The following is a 19,376-nucleotide window of genomic DNA, read 5'->3' on the forward strand; positions in this document are numbered from 1 at the left end:
TATCTTCTTAAAGTTTAAAGTACTTTACAAGTTATTTCCCTTGACTGCATTAAAAATATATAATCTGATAATGAATATTATGCATATACAATATTACTCCACAAATATATACATTTCAATGCAACTATTTCACATTACATTTATCTATGATAAAAGTATTATATTTCATTTGCTTATCAATTAATCACCTGTTTATGGAACAAGGCTTAAACTCAATAAGCTGCCTGAATCAAGTCTCGGGTATACTACATATTAACTGTAAATAATAATTTAACTATATCACTTCAGAATCAATAATCAGATCCCATCAATGAAATTGATAACTGATATTTATAAATTACTAAGGTCGAATGATAAAAGTAAAAGAAATAAACTTGATGATCAAATCAATTGAATTTACTCATGAATGATAGAAAATGCATAAATTAGATAATTTACAGAAATATTAAATCAGATATTAATCAAGATAATAAAATACTTACTATCTGTCAGTACATCTTTCAGGTCAGTCAGGATAATTCAAATATGGCAGATAGAAAGCGAAACTTCGGATGACTTCGAATTCGTATACCCGATCTGCGAACACAGACAACATGTTCCACACGAGTTCTTTACTCTTCAAACAATCGAAAACTTTATTCCATAAATTTTACCTTTGACTCTCAATTGTAATGAACTAGAGTTGAGACAGGGTTACTTGAACACAGATCACCATTTGATTCGAGGTTACCTATACATGTATACCTAAAAAAACACAGGTATACAAGTGGTCAATAGTGTCTAATGTTGATGCTTACATCTGTTGTATGCATGTAGGTATATTCCAAATATAGATTCTGAGAGACGATAGAATGAGTTTGGTGAACTGGATGTCAGTCCTCGTGGTTTCTCAGACAGCTTTCTGTATTGAACAACCATACAGACTTGTTGAGAATACTACATGTTTGGAGATAAATAGTCAAGATCGTTTGTCATGTGGAAACAATGGAGATTATCACTGCCTCCTGGATGAGAATTACTTTAATGAGTATGAGGTGTGCAGGGGATGGAAGTGGATTCCAACAGGTGAGATGCGAGTTTCTGTCATGTAATAATGATACCAGCTACTCAAAAAAAAATCTTAATCGAGTATTCGTATGATTTCTTTTCAAACACTCTCTGTTTTTACCTGAGTGTGTAGCAATACCTGTATGATCAGTGGGTTTTTTTTAGCCCCTGGATCGAAAGATCCCGGGGGTATACTGATTTTGTCCTGTCTGTCTGTTTATCCGTTTGTCTGTTTGTCTGTCTGTCTGTTTTCAACATTAACCTTGCCCATAACTTTTGATTGATTGAAGCTATGGCTTTCATATTCACATGTGTATTCCTTGTGACAAGACCTTTCTTTGGAGACCATCATATTTGTCCTTGACCTTTTGCAAAATTTTATGAGACTTTAACCTTGGCCATAACTTCTGAACAGTTGGTGCTTGAGGTTTCAAACTTCACATGTATATTCTTTGTGACAAGGCCTTCCTTTGGATACCAACAACTTTGACCTTGACCTTGGAGTTTGACATACTTTTGAAAAACTTTAACCTTGGCCATAACTTTTGAATGGTTGGAGGTAGGGTTTTCATACTTCACATATGTAATCCTTGTGACAAGACCTTTCTTTGGATACCAACCACTTTGACCTTTTGACCTTGACCTAGGAGTTTTACCTACTTTTGAAAAACTTTAACCTTGGCCATAACTTTTGATTTGTTGATGCTAGGGTTTTCATACTTCACATATGTAATCCTTGTGACAAGACCTTTCTTTGGAGACCAACCACTTTGACCCTTTAACCTTGACATAGGAGTTTGACCTACTTTTGAAAAACTTTAACCTTGGTCATAACTTTTAAATGGTTGATGCTAGGGCTTTCATACCTCACATATGTAATCCTTGTGACAAGACCTTTCTTTGGAGACCAACCACTTTGACCCTTTAACCTTGACATAGGAGTTTGACCTACTTTTGAAAAACTTTAACCTTGGTCATAACTTTTAAATGGTTGATGCTAGGGCTTTCATACCTCACATATGTAATCCTTGTGACAAGACCTTCCTATGGATACCGAAAACTTTGATCTTGATCTTGATGTTTTACTTACTTTTAAAAAACTTTAACCTTCGCCATAACTTTTGAACAGTTGCAGCTAGGGCTTTCAAATTTCACAGGTATATTCCTTGAGACGAGACCTTTCTTTGGGTACCTTTGGCCTGGATTTTGCATTTGAGAAACTTTAACCTTCGCCATAAGCTGCCATACGGGGGCATCAGTGTTTCACAAACACATCTTGTTTGTCTGTGTTTCTGTATGCATATATTTTTGGCATTGTTAGAATATCACTGTATTTTGTTAAATTGTTATTGTCATAAATGAAATGTGCAGGTCTTAGAGATGTCTATGTTAAGCAATGTAAGTCATGCTTATTTCGGGAAAACATCCAATGCCACATTATTTTCCTTGTCAGTATAAACACATATTTTATGTTCTAGACCAAGGAGGACATTCTGTTTATATTTCTCTTGTTTGTCATTTTAGAAAAATAAAACTTGGCTACTGAAGTGATTGCGTAGAGAATTTACATATTTATTAACTTAACAGTCATGTAGTTCTTCCGTACAAGATCAAGATCATGCAGATGTGTAGTTGTTAAAGTACAAATATAATGTTTTACGATAGAATACTTTATTTTATTTAAGTATATGTATTTTCAATTTGAAAATTTCAGGAAAATGTGCATATTTTAATACTTATGGAAGAGGAAATGTTGACGAAAGAGATTGTGATCCTGTACCAGGGTTGACATGTGCATCAGCTCAGTATAGTTCTACAGATAATACTCAAAGTGGGTTCAGTATATATGATTTAGAAAATATAGTTTTCAGTTCATTTTAGCCAACTCACTTCTGATTGAAAGGCTCTCTTCTCATGTATCTTGTCAAACTGTCCACTTCATCCTTTTCTCCAGAACTTCAGATCAAACTTGTCTCAAAGCATTCTTTCACCGGAAAAGAATCCAGGTTTTTGAAAAGAAGAGACAAAAAGAGTAGTTATGGGAGAAGGGGTTGATAAATTCTAAAAAAAAAAAAACTATCTGTACAGAAAAAAACTTCCGTGTAAGCAGTGTAGATTCTCTACGTACAATAGTTAAGACAAACTGGAATAAATCTGCTTTTCAAAATTATCAGAACAGAATGCATTCCTTTGTAGACAAGTTTAGTTAGAAAATCGTTTCTTCACAACTCTACTAATAATCAGGATGGGGCTACAAAAGAAGAGTAAAATTTTACCAGACACGTAAAAGAAAAAAATGAAAAAATCTCTGTAGAAAACTTTTAAACTACCCGTGGTATAGAGTAAATTTCCCACATACTAGGATTTCCCTGGAAATTCTACTCTAGAGCAGGATTTCCCCCGGGGGACTTTCCAAGGGGGGAGATCCTTCTCTAGTCAATTTCCCCCCTTTATTAGTTACCAGGGTGTTACATGTTGAAATATTGCTTCAAAAAGGTTGAGCTTAATTTATTTCCTTAATATGATGTAAATGGTAATTTAAATATTAATCTTATAGTAAATATCTGATATATATTACGTTATTTCCTTTGTAGTCTGAAATGATTTATACTATGATATGGGGGACATAACTAAATTGGCTCCAAGGGAAAGTTCTACTCTAGAATCCCCCCCCCCCCCCCCTCAGACAGCTAACTCTAGAGTGCGATTTCCATTGGGGAAATTCTACTCTGCTGTCGGTTCAAATCATCCTGCGGGAATCAGTGTGGGGACATGGAATACAGCTTTGTATCGTTTTATATTGAACATTAAATTTACTGTAATTCCAATGATGGTGGAGATAAAGAGACAGACCAGTAGGTTCTGGTGTTGAGCCTGTTTAGGTTTTAGCTCACCTCAACAAAGTTGGGGAGCTTATGTAATACCCTCGGCGTCGGCATCCCAGGTTAAGGTTTTTGGAGCAGTTTTCTTTTCAAGTACTTCTATGGCCTATATTAGTTAGAGATGCATGGAGGATGCTTCTAGTGTGTTTTATTGTACCAGTCAAGGTTTCAGATGCTGCAATTTCAGCTAAAGAATGACCAGGTTAATGTTTTTGGAGCAGGTTAAAGTTTTTGGAGCAGGTTAAAGTTTTTGGAGCAGGTCTCATTTCCAAGTAACTATAAGCCCTATATTGACCAAACTTGCATGGATGATACATCTAAGGATGCACACTACTGGACTTGCTTCGGATGCTGGATCTGACCTACATTTTCCGGATGAGTGACTAGGTTAAAGTTTTTGGAGTAGATCTCATTTCCAAGTAACTATAAGCCCTATATTGACCAAACTTGCATGGATGATACATCTAAGGATGCACACTACTGGACTTACTTCGGATGCTGGATTTGACTTACATTTTCCGGATGAGTGACCAGGTTAAAGTTTTTGGAGCAGATGTCATTTCCAAGTAACTATAAACCCTATATTGACCAAACTTGCATGGATGATACATCTAAGGATTCACACTACTGGACTTGCTTCGGATGCTGGATCTGACCTACATTTTCCGGATGAGTAACCAGGTTAAAGTTTTTGGAGCAGATCTCATTTCCAAGTAACTATAAGGCCTATCTGAACCAAACTTGCATGGATGATGCATCAAGGGACGAACAATCTCAAAACTTGCTTCGGATGCTGGATTCGACTTACATTTTCTGGATGAGTGACTAGTTTTAAGCTTTCAGATAAGTCTATTCCCAAGCCCTATCAGACCAAAATTGCATAAATGTTGCATCTAGGGATGCACACTCCTAGATTATTAGTTTAGTGTGGGACTTTGCCTTACTTAAAGACAACATTCATTGAGATGAGCTCTGTAATCTCTGATTACCTATGTTTAACTCTACTGGTCAGAGACTAGAAGAGCTTATGCGATAGTAAGGTGTCTGTCATATGTCCGTCTGTATGTTTGTCTGTAAATAATTTTTTCAAAATGCTACTCCTCATACAGTTTTGGTCTGATTTCAATGTAACTTGCTACAAAAGTAGAGTACACTAAGATATATTATTCTGAATATCGGTTTTAGATTTTGGTAAACGGTGTTGCCATGGTTACTAAAAATGGAAATTTCTGTGAAATTCTTTCAAAACGCTACTCCTCCTAGGGTTTCTGTCTGATTTCAATATAACTTGGTACCCAGGTAGACTACAGTAAGATACATTATTGTCTTTCATCGGTTTTTGAATTTGATGAACGGTTTTGCCATGTTTTATAAAAATAGAAATTAGATGAAGTTCTTTCAAAACTCCTCCAAGAGATTTTGTCTGATTTCAATATGTCTTGGTATACAAGTAGACTACACTAAGATACATAATTCTGTACATTGTTTACGATGATGGGTGTTTCCATGGTTACTGGAAATAGAAATTTCTGTGAAATTCTTTCAAAACGCTTCTCCTCCTACAGTTTTGGTCAGATTTCGGTATTAAATGGTACGTAAGTAGACCAACCACACTAAGATATACATAATTCTATATATTGGTTTTTAATTTCGGTGAACGGTGTTGCAATGCTTAATAAAAATTTCTGTGAAATTCTTTAAAAATGTTACTCTTCTTACAGTTTCAGTCCGATTTCAATATAACTTGGTTGTAGACTGCACTAAGATACCATGATTCTGTGTATCAGTTTTTGATTTTGTTGAAGTGTTGCCATATTTGCTAAAAATAGAAGCTTTTGTGAAATTCTCTCAAAACCCTACTCCTCATATAGTTTCAGTTTGATTTCAGTATAACTTGGCACACAACTAGACTACACTAAGGTACATAATTCTATATATCGGTTTTTGATTTTCAGTGAACGGTGTTGCCATTATTACTAAAAATAGAATTTTTTGTGAAATACATTCAAAAGTTTAAGTCCGATTTCAGGTAACGTGGTACACAAGTAGACAACACTTAGATAATTCTGTGTATACTATTGGTTTTTGATTTCGGTGAACAGTGTTGCAATGGTTACTAAAAATAGAAATTTCTGTGAAATTCTTTCAAAATTTTACTCCTACTGCAGTTTATGTCCAATTGCAATTAAACTTGACTCAGAAAGAGACTAAACCAATGATCATTATTTTATTTCTTGCTTTTGCAATAGTTTCAAGTCCAAGTGCTAACTTTCTCTACGTTTGTTCAGTAAAATCATTAGAGCCATAGTCTCGTCAGGGACTTCAGCCTGGGGCCCGTTTTACAAAAGAACTTACGACTAAGACCAAAACTTCACTTGTTTGTAAAATTTTGCAAAATTAATGATTCTTTTCACAATTGCTAGCGTAAAAGTATCTTTCTACATACCTTTTAAAAATATTAAAACCATTTTCTATTTAATGTAAATTAGAAAGTTATTAGCAGACTTAAATTTTGGTCTTAGTCGTAAGTTCTTTTGTAAAACGGACCCCTGGTTTTTAATTTTAGATAGTGCTTGTTACGTGAAGAAAGAAATCACAACACAAATAAGTACAAAGTATGCGATTTACTATAATTGAATTACTTTCAATTCTTGTTTTTTAAGGATATCTGCTCCTCAGCCAGTAGCTATAATTCTTAAAATTTTCATTTAATAAAAAAAAAATATCTTAAAATAAATTTTAAATTGAAACCTTTTCTTGAAACTATTTTTTAGAGAAATCAAATTTCCTTTAATCTGGCTTTAAGATACCAATGCTTACTCAGTATTAGCATAATATGAAATTTTAAGTGATCTGTGATGCCTTCCAATGATAGCACAAGCTTTTAAGTTTTTATAGTATGTATGATCATTAATACTAGTATAACAATTGAAGTTTACAGAAGAACTAAGTTACTGTATTAAAGTATGCAATTTTATCCATATGCCAGGAGGCCTATAGTTTTATATCCTAAAACAAATTTTTTGATCAATTTTCAATTAGAAAATGCATAGCGGGTGCTTTATTCACGTTTCCTGAAAAAATATGTGAAAATCGATAATTTATTCTGTATAATATGATTAACTATGACAATGAACTTTGAAGAAATACCATAGGTAAATACACATTACTTTTTGAATTCGGAGATATTTTTGTTAGCATTTTCAATTATTTAACTGCTGATTTTCAGAACCTGAGGGGCAGACTACCTTAATTTATTAACTTACAATTCCAGAATTACTTGTAATGTTTGTGTTTTAATTTATTGATTTACCATAACAAAATTATTTATGTTTGTTTTGATATGCATTGCTTAGTTACTTTAATAGCTGCAGACTGTAGCTCTCCAGAAAATCTGGTTTGTCAAGCTAAAATTTTCTCGAGAGCTACAGTTCTTTAGCTAAGATGTTAAAGCATCGTTTTCACTGACAAGTACTGAAATTGCGTTGGTTCTATCCCTACATGTTAATGTATTTTCCTAGAGTGTTACGAGGAACGCATGTATGTCGCCTGCTTTATAGAATCATTGAAATAAATCTAAGGGTGGTCAGATATTAACTTGCCACTAGCATTATAGCAAAGAAAAAATGCACAGGAGCGTAGCACGCAGAGTGGGGGGGGGGGGCATCTTTTCTGAGAATATTTTTTTTGATGTAGCTTCACTATGTAAATTTTTATTTGGAAGCTGCTTGCCCCCCCCCCCCCCCTCCTGTTGTTGCTGTATGTTCGAACACTGGCAAATTCCAGCAATAAAAATATGGACCGAACAGTTAAAGAAAGGTCCAATCCCCCTCCCCCCTCCCTGCAAGTAGAATGTCCGAGTTTGGGCAGTTTAGGGGGTTATTATTATTTTTTTTTGCTACGGACCTAACTCCACAAATAGTAGCATTTATAAAATCTGACAATCAAATAGAAATATGAATCCCCAACTCTCAAAGCCAAAGAGAATAATGAAAAAGGGTGAAATTATTAAAAATAATTATTTGTCATTTTAAAAACAACTATCCTCCTAAAGAGATTTCAATCTTTTTTTGGCCACATTTGTCAGTCTACAACAATCATTTTGGTACACCAATCCCGACGTAATTTTATAGTATTTAAACTGTACATAAAACGTACGCTCAACTAGGACCTAAGGTCACATACTCATTCACAACTATGTAACCTGTTTACTCCTTTGGTCCGCCTCGTTTAAAGGTCCGGGGGGACCTAATACGATAACATATAAGGTCCGCCTTTTATAAGAAAAGGTCCGCCTAAGTTTAAAGGTTCGGGTGGTGCAACATGTTTTGATCTTGATTTAAACACATAAAATTAAAGAGAGTTTGTTTACATCATATGAAGAAAGATTAAGGATTTACCCTAGCTGTTGTGTTTATATCTTTGTACAATATATCTCTTAGGGCAAGAATTGCTACTCCATGTTTAGTGTGCTTTTAGCAATGCCGTTTAGGGTAATGATTTTTTTAAAAAAATGTCGCATTTATTGGGCTTGTGTTTGTTTTCCCCCAGCATTTGCTTTGTGTAAATTAGGACGATTAAAGGTGTGAAATCTGCCGGTGTGTATAGGCAATAGAACAATGGGGGTGTGAAGTATTCGTATACCTGTAAGGTACCCGCAGGTAGAGCCCGCGGCAGATAGCAATGTCAATGTAATGGTCATGTGTTTGTTTTAAATCAATAGATATGAATTCTCTATTTTAATAAATTATGCTGAAGAACAAATTTTAATACTTTTATGATATTCATGCGTACACATCAAAATTGTGATATAATTATATAATTATATATAGTCTATTTTTATTACAATATTTAAAGAAATTTCTTATTCCAAATGTAGAGTTTAATACTAAGACCGATAAAAAATAAAAGTATGTATATGCTTCCCTTTAGTTTTAACAATTAACTTGTTTTCAGTTTATAATCATATTTTGCCCTTTATTTGTGGATAGGGTAATATATAGCCTAATGTTGTATTCGATCTATATTTACTGCAGAAACAAAATACATGTAATGTTAAAGCTTGAAACAGGTGTCTCAATGTTGAAAACAAATACATCAGATTTAAAGTATAATCATAGTTTGGATTTAATTCTTTCTTATAAAAATATCACTCTTCCTCGTCATAATGAACTACAAAAGAAATAATGTTTCATTTTCGTAATTTTTTTTTTTGCCAAAAGAAAAAGAAAGAAAAAGAAATTACACATTTTACTGTGACTATAATAGACAGACGGGAATAATGTAGCAGGTTGTATAGCATGACCGATTAAAATTTGAAATCATTATTGTAAAATATTTTCTTTTATTACCGACATGAAGCATTTTGGGCAAAGTTGAATGTCCAGTTCTATATACAAGTCATTTATGTATCTCACGTCTGTATGAACGGGGGAAGGGGGAGGGAACATCAGTTGATCCTCTTCCTTTTTTGCGTATCAAGGAATTTCTATTTTCTACATTAATTTGTGCAATAACCACCCCCCTCCCCCAAATGCACCCAGAAATATACTGACTGAATGTTTCTGGGGACGTTGTCAAGCGTGCGTCATATTTCCCATTTCAAGCTACATGATATGTACATTTTCGTGATGTCGACTAGAAGCGTTTCAGTCTAATTTTAAATCAAAAATATATTTCATTTAAATAATGCTGATTATTTATGATTATTTATTTTATTCATTTATGGAAAGAGGCAACTCACGGTTATCCGGAGAAAAAGGTAATTCATGGGGTTTTCCATCATGAGAGTCCAAGCTCCAGACAGCTCAGTATTACGTTACGCTACAACTCCATACCAAGTAGTCCCGGAGAATTGACACTGTATGGAGAATGACTGAGAGTCATACTCCATACTCTCCGGGACTACTTTCCCTACGAATAATGATATGGAATAATAGTGAGCTGTCTGGAGCTTAATTGAGAGTGATCTCCCGTGTAGAATTTTCTACGCGGTGAAAACCAATAAAGTGTATTGTTTAGTACCACTACATCTGCTCAAGAGTTTTTGAAAAATTCTTTACGAAAGCTAGGAACTTTGCCAATGTCCTTAAATTATCCTTTTCGAAGTCCTCAGTCATTCTCCGTTGTAACCATGGAGGAAATAATACAATCGGTCTCATGACAGAATTTTTGAAGTTCGATTTTCATAAATGCTATACATTGCACATATGTTGTTTCGGATATTACCTAACAATTTTGAATAATGATTATACAGTCGCGGATCAAGAATTTTTTTTCCGGGGGGGGGGGGGGGTTCCATCCCAGTCAAAAAATTTCTAAAAAGTTTCTTGACAAGGAAGAAAAAAAACGTAAAATCCATTTCCCAAACGTGAAAAACACCTATTTCGTGGTGGTGATGGTGGGGTCCACGTTTTCTAAGGGGGTCCAAAGTCATTTTTTATTTACTTCAGTATACACTTAACAAAACTTCTAAGTGTTCACTCTAATAAATGTAATTATTTAAAAACTACATGATGGAATGATATGATATTTTCAAATTATTATAACCAATGAGTCTTCTCAACAATTGTCGAAAGAAAATCACTTATCACCGATGAAAACCAATGTCCCGTGACGAAGCTTGAAAACAATAAATCTGTACTTTGCGTTACGTGCTTTGTGTAATCAGCTTCCTTTTGTGATCATTATCAATTTTTAACAACTGGTTTAACTTAAAAACACAAAACATGGGCAAAATGACCATTGAGGAAGGAGGGAGAGCCGTTGGAATGTTGATATCTGGATCATTCTTATGACACGTTTTACTAACTTTTATTTTACTGTTTATTTGTCCTTGATATTACTTTTAAAAATTAACAACCAGTATAAAAATCCATTTAAACACATTTTTCTATAGGTTATGTCTCATTTTTATCGCCAACTTATCCCAATTTGAAAGCTTTGGACAAAATTTAACCAAACCGGAAGTGATCCGGATCTTCGTCTGAGGCCAAGGTTTCGCGTCACAACCAGGTTAAAAGATTGTTACATGGTCCTGAACCACTTTAGAAATATTTAAATCAGCAACTTCAATGGTAAGAAAACGGCAACAAATAGGTGCCCATGGCAGTCTAATATCATCTCAAACAGTCTGAATCATCCTTAAAGAGGTACACCCAAGGAGGGTCTAAGTGTTGACAAAAAGGCATCTGTGTGATGCACTGGCCTGCCAAATCCCCGGATCTGAATCCCATGCATTGAACACATTTGGGACTTTCAAAAGGAATGTCCAACCCCAACCCCCCTCCACACAATTTCAACGGTTTAGAAAGATCCATGCAGTAGGTATGGCAGCAGATAGGTCAACCTCCTATTCAGGGGTACATGGTATCCATGAGAAAAGGATGTCTTGCAATAAATTGAACGAATGGTGGTCTTACTCCATAGAGATTATTTTATGTGAATTTTCTTTTTGAGGGTACATCATGTCCTTGACACTTTGCTTTAAAGTCTGACGAGATACATGAAATTTACGCAATTTCCGGTAATACATTGCATCTCAGGTGAGGAAGAGGGGGAGGGGATGGCAATAACACCTTCTTTATATTTTCATCTGCTCCTTGCGTATCAAGTACGTAGAAAATAAACACCAACTTCAATTGATATAATCTGGTGTATTACAGATTTCTTTTCACTTGTCACACAGGGCATTTACCACATACATTATGTACGTAGTGTTGATGACCCCCTTTCTTATTTTTAAGGTGATTATTTTCCTAATTCATTGTATAAATACAGAAACAAATACTCCCTCTTTTTCATGCTATATGTATCAAAGTCTATAGATACGGGTACAGTACAACTAATGATCATTCTAACATAACATTTTTGTGATATACATGGATAATAAATCTGACCTCATATCTTTTGATTGTATGTGGCGAATATATTCTAGATAATATACATCATACTACCATTATACATTCAGATTCGTCACTGCCTTTTATAAAAGAATCGTCCTACGATTTTCCAATACCTTGACATAAAATAAGAGGCCTATGGGCCACAACGCTCACCTGATTTAATAAGACCCTGCTGTTTTTCATCAGCAAATTTATTCTAACATATCTTCTAATGTAAAACATTAATACCTATTGTGACCCCACCCTACCCAAGGTGTCATGATTTTTATAGATATAGCGCTAGCCCCACCCTACCCCTCGGGGTCATGATTTAAACAAACTTGAATTTACACTACCTCAAGATACTTCTATATCAATGTGACTAAACATGGCTTTGTTGTTCCTGAAAAAAAGGTTTTAGAATTTTTTTCCTATACATTCACATGCTAAACCCTGATGGTGCATTGTGGCCCATCCTACCCCTAGGGGGTCATGGTTTGATTGATTGATTAGGATTTAACGCCGAGTCGGCTATATTTCAGCCATATTTCGGCGGAAAATTAATTTTATGTGACCGGTTATCATGGTTTAAACGAATTTGAATCTACAATACCCGAGGATGTTTCCATATCAATCTGACTAAAGATGGCTTTGCTGTTCTTGTGGAGAAGATTTTTCGATATATATATCCTATGTAAAACTTTGATCCCCCATTGTGACCCCACCCTACCCCGTGGGTCATGATTTGAACAAACGTACATCTACACTAACTGATGATGCTTCCATATTAATATGACATTGCTGTTCTTAAGAAGATTTTTGAAGACTTTTTCCTAGATATTCCTATGTAAAACCTTAATCCCCCGTTTTAATCTATCTATTACAAAGAGAAAATTGTAGACAGGGTTCATTTTCGTAGCGTACAAACTAGAGAAAGAGACAGGGCGGACCTTAAAACGCAGTATAATAAAAGGTCCGCCCTCTATATTTCAGATATCGTACTATTACAAGGCGAAAATTTTGAACAGGGTTCATTTTCGTAGCGTACAAACTAGAGAAAGAGACAGGGCGGACCTTAAAACGCAGTATAATAAAAGGTCCGCCCTCTATATTTCAGATATCGTACTATTACAAGGCGAAAATTTTGAACAGGGTTTATTTTCGTAGCATAAAAACTAGAGAAAGGGGCAGGGCGGACCTTAAAACGCATTATAATTAAAGGTCCGCCCTCTATATTTCAGATATCGTACTATTTCAAGGTGAAAATTTTGAACAGGGTTTATTTTCGTAGCATACAAACTAAAGAAAGAGACAGGGCGGACCTTAAAACGCAGTATAATAAAAGGTCCGCCCTCTATATTTCAGATATTTTACTATTACAATGCGAAAATTTTGGACAGTGTTTATTTTCGTAGCATAAAAACTAGTCAAAATGGCAGGGCGGACCTTAAAACGCAGTATAATAAAAGGTCCGCCCTCTGTTTTTCAGATATTTTACTATTACAATGCGAAAATTTTGGACAGGGTTTATTTTCGTAGCGTAAAAACTAGAGAAAGAGGCAGGGCGGACCTTAAAATGCAGTATAATATGAGGTCCGTCCTCTGTTTTTCAGATATTTTACCATTAGAAAGCAAACATTTTGGACAAGGTTTATTTCCGTAACATAAAAACTTGTCAAAATGGTAGGACGGACCTTATAACTGCAGTAGAATAAAGGTCCGCCCTCTATATTTCAGATATTTTACTATTACAAGGCGGAAATTTTGAACAGGGTTTATTTTCGTAGCATAAAAATTAGAGAAAGAGGCAGGGCGGACCTTAAAACGCAATATAATAAAAGGTCCGATCCCTATATTTCAGATATCTTACTATTACAAGGCGAATATTTTGAAAAGAGTTTATTAAAAGTTTTCGTAGCTTAAAAAACACTCGTTAAAATGGCAGGGCGGACCTTAAAACGCAGTATAATAAAAGGTCCGCCCTCTGTTTTTCTTTTTCCCCAGATACATGTATCTCATTTACAAAGCAAAAATTATGGAAATGCTGTAAGTTCCTATTGTTTTTTTTCTTTGTTGGTTCGTGTGTTTTTCCAGGGTAAAAAGATAATTAGGTTTTTAATTTTAGGATGGACGCTAAATTAACTTAGAAAACTCTTGGAATGGCCTAATTGTGCATAAGAAATGCATATATACTACATGTAGTACTGTACTTTTTTTCATTTATGCTGACAAAAAGACAAAACTTTCATGTCAATTAATTATCCACTCTATGTACATTTGCAGGAGATGTGTCTACTGTATTGTATATCTATGTGCAACCATAAACATTTATCTGAAGGGACCACAGATATATATTATTATTTAATTAGTAATGTTGATGACGTGCAACAAGAGAACTATAACCCCCCACCCCCACCCCCCCATCCCACACACATAAATAAAAAAGAAATAGCCGCTAAAAGTCGAAGAAAATCTAATTTAAACCAAAATCAAAATAAATATAAAAAATATTAACAAAAGAACACGACTTGGTGGTGTTTTATGAATTTTTATATCAGTCACGATCTCAACAGACACTTTCCTTTTTATATTAGGGGGAAATACACGTCAAGTTGCTCTGTAAAACTCCTCTGTAAATAGTATGGGTGGATAAGATTTTCCCTAGTAAGAAGGTGGAAAAGGAGAAAATTCTGTACTGAAGCGTACTGAGAATTTCCTATGGTGGATAATAAAGCCGGGTTGTTTCTTCCAAGCTCGCTGCATGTCATTTCCGAAATTTTGTATTGCATTTCCGACATTTTTTGTTTTCATTTTACAATACAATCAACACTAAGTCTAGTAAAAATACAAAGTCTAGTAATAAAATGCAATAATTTCAATAATAAAACATGCAATTTTTGATCACCAAATTTTAATGCCCACTGAATTATATTTGTTGAAAGCACCGAAAAACAGAATCCCCTCAACTTTGATTACTTTATTCCCTCAAACATAGTTTCTGTATGTCATAAATTCTATCTTAACCTATCTGATCTCAAATTCAGTCTGATTATCTTGATTTGAAAAGATGAATAAAATTCACAACTTACACTTATATGTGTCCGAGGATAAAATCTTCATAAAATTCTTTTAAATATATGCAGAACTTATTATTTGGAAATCAATGAATTATTCTTGATTTATTCTTTAATTAATTTTTTTTCAGGGAAATTTCAATTCTGTTTTCATTGCCGGAAAAGTACTTTATGATGATAAATGTCAGAGATGAAAATTTTAAAATGTCAGAGATGAAAACTACAAAATGTAGGGAATGAAATGAACAATATTTAAAAAAATTCCGGAAATAAAATCCTATGCTAGGCTCATTTTCCAAAAGGGGAGGGGTCTTTAAACCCAAGCTCGTTTTTCCGGGAAAAAAATATTAATGCGGGAGGAAAGTCTACAACATCAGTACTATTTAAACTATTTGACATGTTTCAGCATAATTTTGCTATACCCCACCCTTCAAAAAAAAAAAACAGGCCCATTTATAATCTTTTCCTTTTTTGGGGGGTGGGGTGGGGGTGGGGGTGTTTTATTGCTTAAAATGTTCAACTCAATTGACTTAGGTTTGATTTTGCCAATTAATGCACATCTTCCTTCACCAGTGTTAACCCCGGGGTAATATCAAGCAGGAATGATATAATCTTAAGTCTTTAACTGGATAAGAAACGATGGTTATAAAAACTCATGGGATATGCGACTTCAAGTTTCGTCAAGTGAGACAATAGGCCTACCCCCAATGCACAGACATGTTGTTTTAACAACAACGGGGTATAGGCTAGTACACCGTAACACAAGTCCCTGTTACAGTGACCCTCCAATTATTTCATAGTTAGGTTCAATATGAATCGTAAGAATTATGCATAATTATTATTAATAATATAATGAAATATCTTTCGAAAGATATGAAAATTCTTTTTGGGAAGTGGAAGTCGAAAGTTGTTAGGAAAGAGACTGTAATGAAATGATCATTGTTGGACTTAAGAACACTATATACTGAACAATGTGCCAGTGAAGGTATGCGTATTATATATCTGTATTTTTTTTTTTTTATTTTGCAATGATAATATTGATATCACTTAAACTATAAAAGACACATGTCGTACATGATTTTCCCATAAGGTAACTCGATCAACAGATCTTTGCATCTTTATATTTTTTGTTTTGTGCACTACCTGGGAGGTATGTACTACGATAAGGAGCAAACAGTTAATCAGTGCTAACATCAAATTTTGAATAATTTTTTGATAGATATTTTGAGGTTTTGTACTGAAATATATCATAGTATTAGAAATATAATTAATTAAAATTGATTAACGAAATCCAGCAACTAGCGAGATATCGCGAGACTTGATCCTGTTAGTATACATGTATATACAATGTACATACATGTACGTTCTTGGAACTCCATTTTGCTGGGAGGAACTATACCTTAAATAATTTAAAAAGATTAATAAAGCTTATTAATTTCGAATCAATAAAGGAGAAAAATCTGCATATTAAACCGAAGGCGGACCTTTTATTATAGAGGCAGGCCGGACCTTACCGGTATATGTTATCGTATTAGGTCCCCCCGGACCTTTAAACGAGGCGGACCAAATATTATGCGACACCGACCGAGGTCCTTGTTGAGCATACGACTTTTATCCTCCTACATTTAAACTTCAGTTTTTGTGGTATCTGTATAGTAAACAGTTTCAAAGAACACTGTCATGAGCTCATAAACGTGTGTTACAAATGCACCTTGTCTACCAAATTTAAAAAAGACAAATTAATTAAATCAACCATTTGTAGTATATTTGCAAAGTAGATCAAAGGTCAAGTGGATTGTAACGCTAGTATTTTTCATAATGTTTTATGGCAAACAGTACACATGCTAAGACGTTACGCTTGATGTTGGTGACGTTTAACGTTACGCTTTAATAGCGCTACGGAAGTATTAACTGAGAAAATTCATCAATCAGACAATTATTCTTAATGTTTGGATAAGCACATTATGAACATATAATTAACTTTGTATTCGATAAAAAAAAAATGAAACTTGATCGTTTGAAAAACAGCTAGATCTTACAGTATACAATCAATTTTAGACTCTGGACAGCTTTGTTGAACCTGTAATCCAAGCATGCAGTTTGATATTAATCTTGATAAAATATTTCATATCTATAAGAAAAGCAAATTATTTTGATATAATTTATTTTTAATTTAAGTTTCTGTAATTGAGTAAATTAAATGTTTGTATTTATATGCACGTTTTAAATTATTTGCGTTACAGGTTCTTTTTCCGTAAAAATTATTGCTTCTTTAGTTTGCCGTATCTCATATTCAAAGCATTATATATGTCTTCCCTGAAGATCAATTACCTCCTATTGGAAATGGAAGCATAGAGTTTCGATCCGACATCATATTACTTCACCAAAAGCAACGGCAGGAAAGAAAAGAAAACAAATCGCACGTACAAACCATATCTACATCTTCCCATAACATTTCAGTGATTAAAATCAACTACCCTCGGTTTTCACTAGTACCACAGCTGTTTTTGTTCAGAGCCATCTGTAACTTTAGTAAATTGGTGCCGTGACCAGGATTCAAACCTGGGTGTATAATGTTCCGTCGAATAGAGAGAATTGGAAGAACATAAAAACGTTTAATTCTACATCAAAGCTTTACAAAAACCTTCGAAATCAACAACTTATATCGAAGGTTCTTTCCTAGCTATTGAATAGATTTTACTACTACATTTTTTTTTATTCAGAACAATTCAAAAAGTATTAGTTTTATCACTTTCGGAGACGACGGGAAGTGACGGATTCGTAATCAAAAGGCAAATACATAAGCCTATGGGACGATCTACATGTACAATCCTTGAATGTAGCGTGATTCTTTTTTTTTTTTTTTTTTTTTTTAAAGAAAACCATGGACCAGAAAAGAAATTGAAAAAGAAATTACTCTGAAAGTGCTTAATTTTATATAGAAACCAACGAAATAAACCATAAGTTCTGATGGAGGATCAGGCACGTAGAACCCGGGGGGGGGGCGCATTTTTCAGAGTTTGGTATTCTGCTATAGTAAATTTTCATTTAGATGCTTGTCCCCACCCCCGCCTGTTGTTGCTGTAAGGTCGAGCACTGGCAAATTTCAGGATTTGGACAGTTTAGTTTTTTTTTTTTGAGGTTGCTCTCCCCCCCCCCCCCACTTTCGAAACCGTTGCTACGGGCTGAGGAGGTTGTTCTTAATAAAATCAAATATACCTGTAGACTATGTATTATTGTCATCTAATAAACCCATGTATACAGTATGCATTCTGATTGATAAAATATGTATAAACCTCTATATATTAGTTATACTAATAAATGTAATTTCAGCATAAAAGGGGATGGTACTTCTGGAGGGATGAGCGTCTGTTTAGCAAATAACCATGAAAGGTTGGTGTCATAAAATATTTTAAAAGAAGTCAAAATGGTAGTCATTAAAAATTTTCAAACAATCAGTACATGAGACTGATGCATATGACAGATTGATTACCATTAACAGTGATTAATGTCACGTGCACTGAAATACCACAGAATGTAACATCGTGACTCATTCAAGAACCATGCATACAAACAAAGTGTAGAATAGCTCATTTTAATGTAGCATATTTATATTATAATAATTTTAATGAATATATATTTGATGGGATATAAATAACATAACGGGGAAGAATGAGTGATTTTTACAGGTGGTAGGCATGCGAGCAGCTACATTAAAGGCTCTTGTATTGTTTTATTTCAGAGAGATGCTTCTCCTGATGTTTTCATATATTTTCTTGCAACATTTTATCAACCGGTGAACCACAGGGAAATAAAAGCTATTAAAAGACGATGGAAGTAAAACAAAATCGACAATGGTTTTTATTATCATCAAGTAATTCGTATCAGCAAATTTTTCACTACGTCAAAGTCTGCAGGTACTTGTTATGTAGTACTATGTATATTAATGTATCTACATGTACAACTTCATTGCCTTCAATAGATATATATATATATATATATAAAACTTTGTCATACAATTGAAATGAGGCATGGTCTGAAAATAATTTAGTGCAACAGCTTCAGGCTTCAAGACGTGATGGAATTAATTTTTTCAGATTTTTACTTCATTAATATGAAGCAATAAAATTCCCCAAATTTCACTTTTTTGTCTGTTCAAGCCAATTCTTTAAATCTAAGCCAAAAAAGAATTTTTATATACGAGTTCTCTTACAAAAAATACTAGATTTTGAAGTGACCCTATGTTACATTATTGTGTTGCACTCCTGACATCTGATATGTATTTTATTTAACATTGTTTTAAAAATTATAACACACAATAACCCATTCTTACTTTGTAACTTAATTTGTCGTGTTGATATTTTTCATCGTTTACAGCAGGTTTTTCATATTTTGAAGACCTTAACATATCATTATTTGCAAAGTGTAATATATATAAATTGTATATAAAACTATATGTGAAATAATGAAAACTATTCCCTGAATTGACT

The 19,376-nt window shown here is 34.0% G+C and overlaps 1 protein-coding gene across 1 annotated transcript; it reads left to right on the plus strand.

Annotated features, from left to right (window-relative positions):
- The first annotated feature begins 761 nt into the window (after positions 1–761).
- LOC133197530 (uncharacterized) lies at positions 762–18,992 on the plus strand. Its single transcript, XM_061333612.1, has 5 exons — positions 762–1,065; positions 2,762–2,878; positions 6,496–6,544; positions 18,220–18,279; positions 18,629–18,992. Exons 1-5 carry the CDS (start codon positions 852–854, stop codon positions 18,684–18,686), a joined length of 498 nt encoding a protein of 165 aa, XP_061189596.1. The 5' UTR covers positions 762–851; the 3' UTR covers positions 18,687–18,992.
- The last annotated feature ends 384 nt before the right edge of the window (positions 18,993–19,376 follow it).

This window comes from Saccostrea echinata, unplaced genomic scaffold, assembly GCF_033153115.1.
Source record: "Saccostrea echinata isolate AGI-Se365-2 ecotype Australia unplaced genomic scaffold, CSIRO_AGI_Sech_v1 ptg000030l, whole genome shotgun sequence".
Taxonomy (NCBI): Eukaryota; Metazoa; Mollusca; class Bivalvia; order Ostreida; family Ostreidae; genus Saccostrea; species Saccostrea echinata.

What these genes read in the sequence shown, in the direction of transcription:
- LOC133197530 (XM_061333612.1), top strand. Translation starts at nt 852, where the DNA reads ATGAGTTTGGTGAACTGGATGTCAGTCCTCGTGGTTTCTCAGACAGCT. An exon ending in ATGGAAGTGGATTCCAACAG is followed by an intron (nt 1,066 to 2,761) that starts GTGAGATGCGAG and finishes TGAAAATTTCAG; the next exon opens with GAAAATGTGCATATTTTAAT. An exon ending in TTAGCAAATAACCATGAAAG is followed by an intron (nt 18,280 to 18,628) that starts GTTGGTGTCATA and finishes GTTTTATTTCAG; the next exon opens with AGAGATGCTTCTCCTGATGT.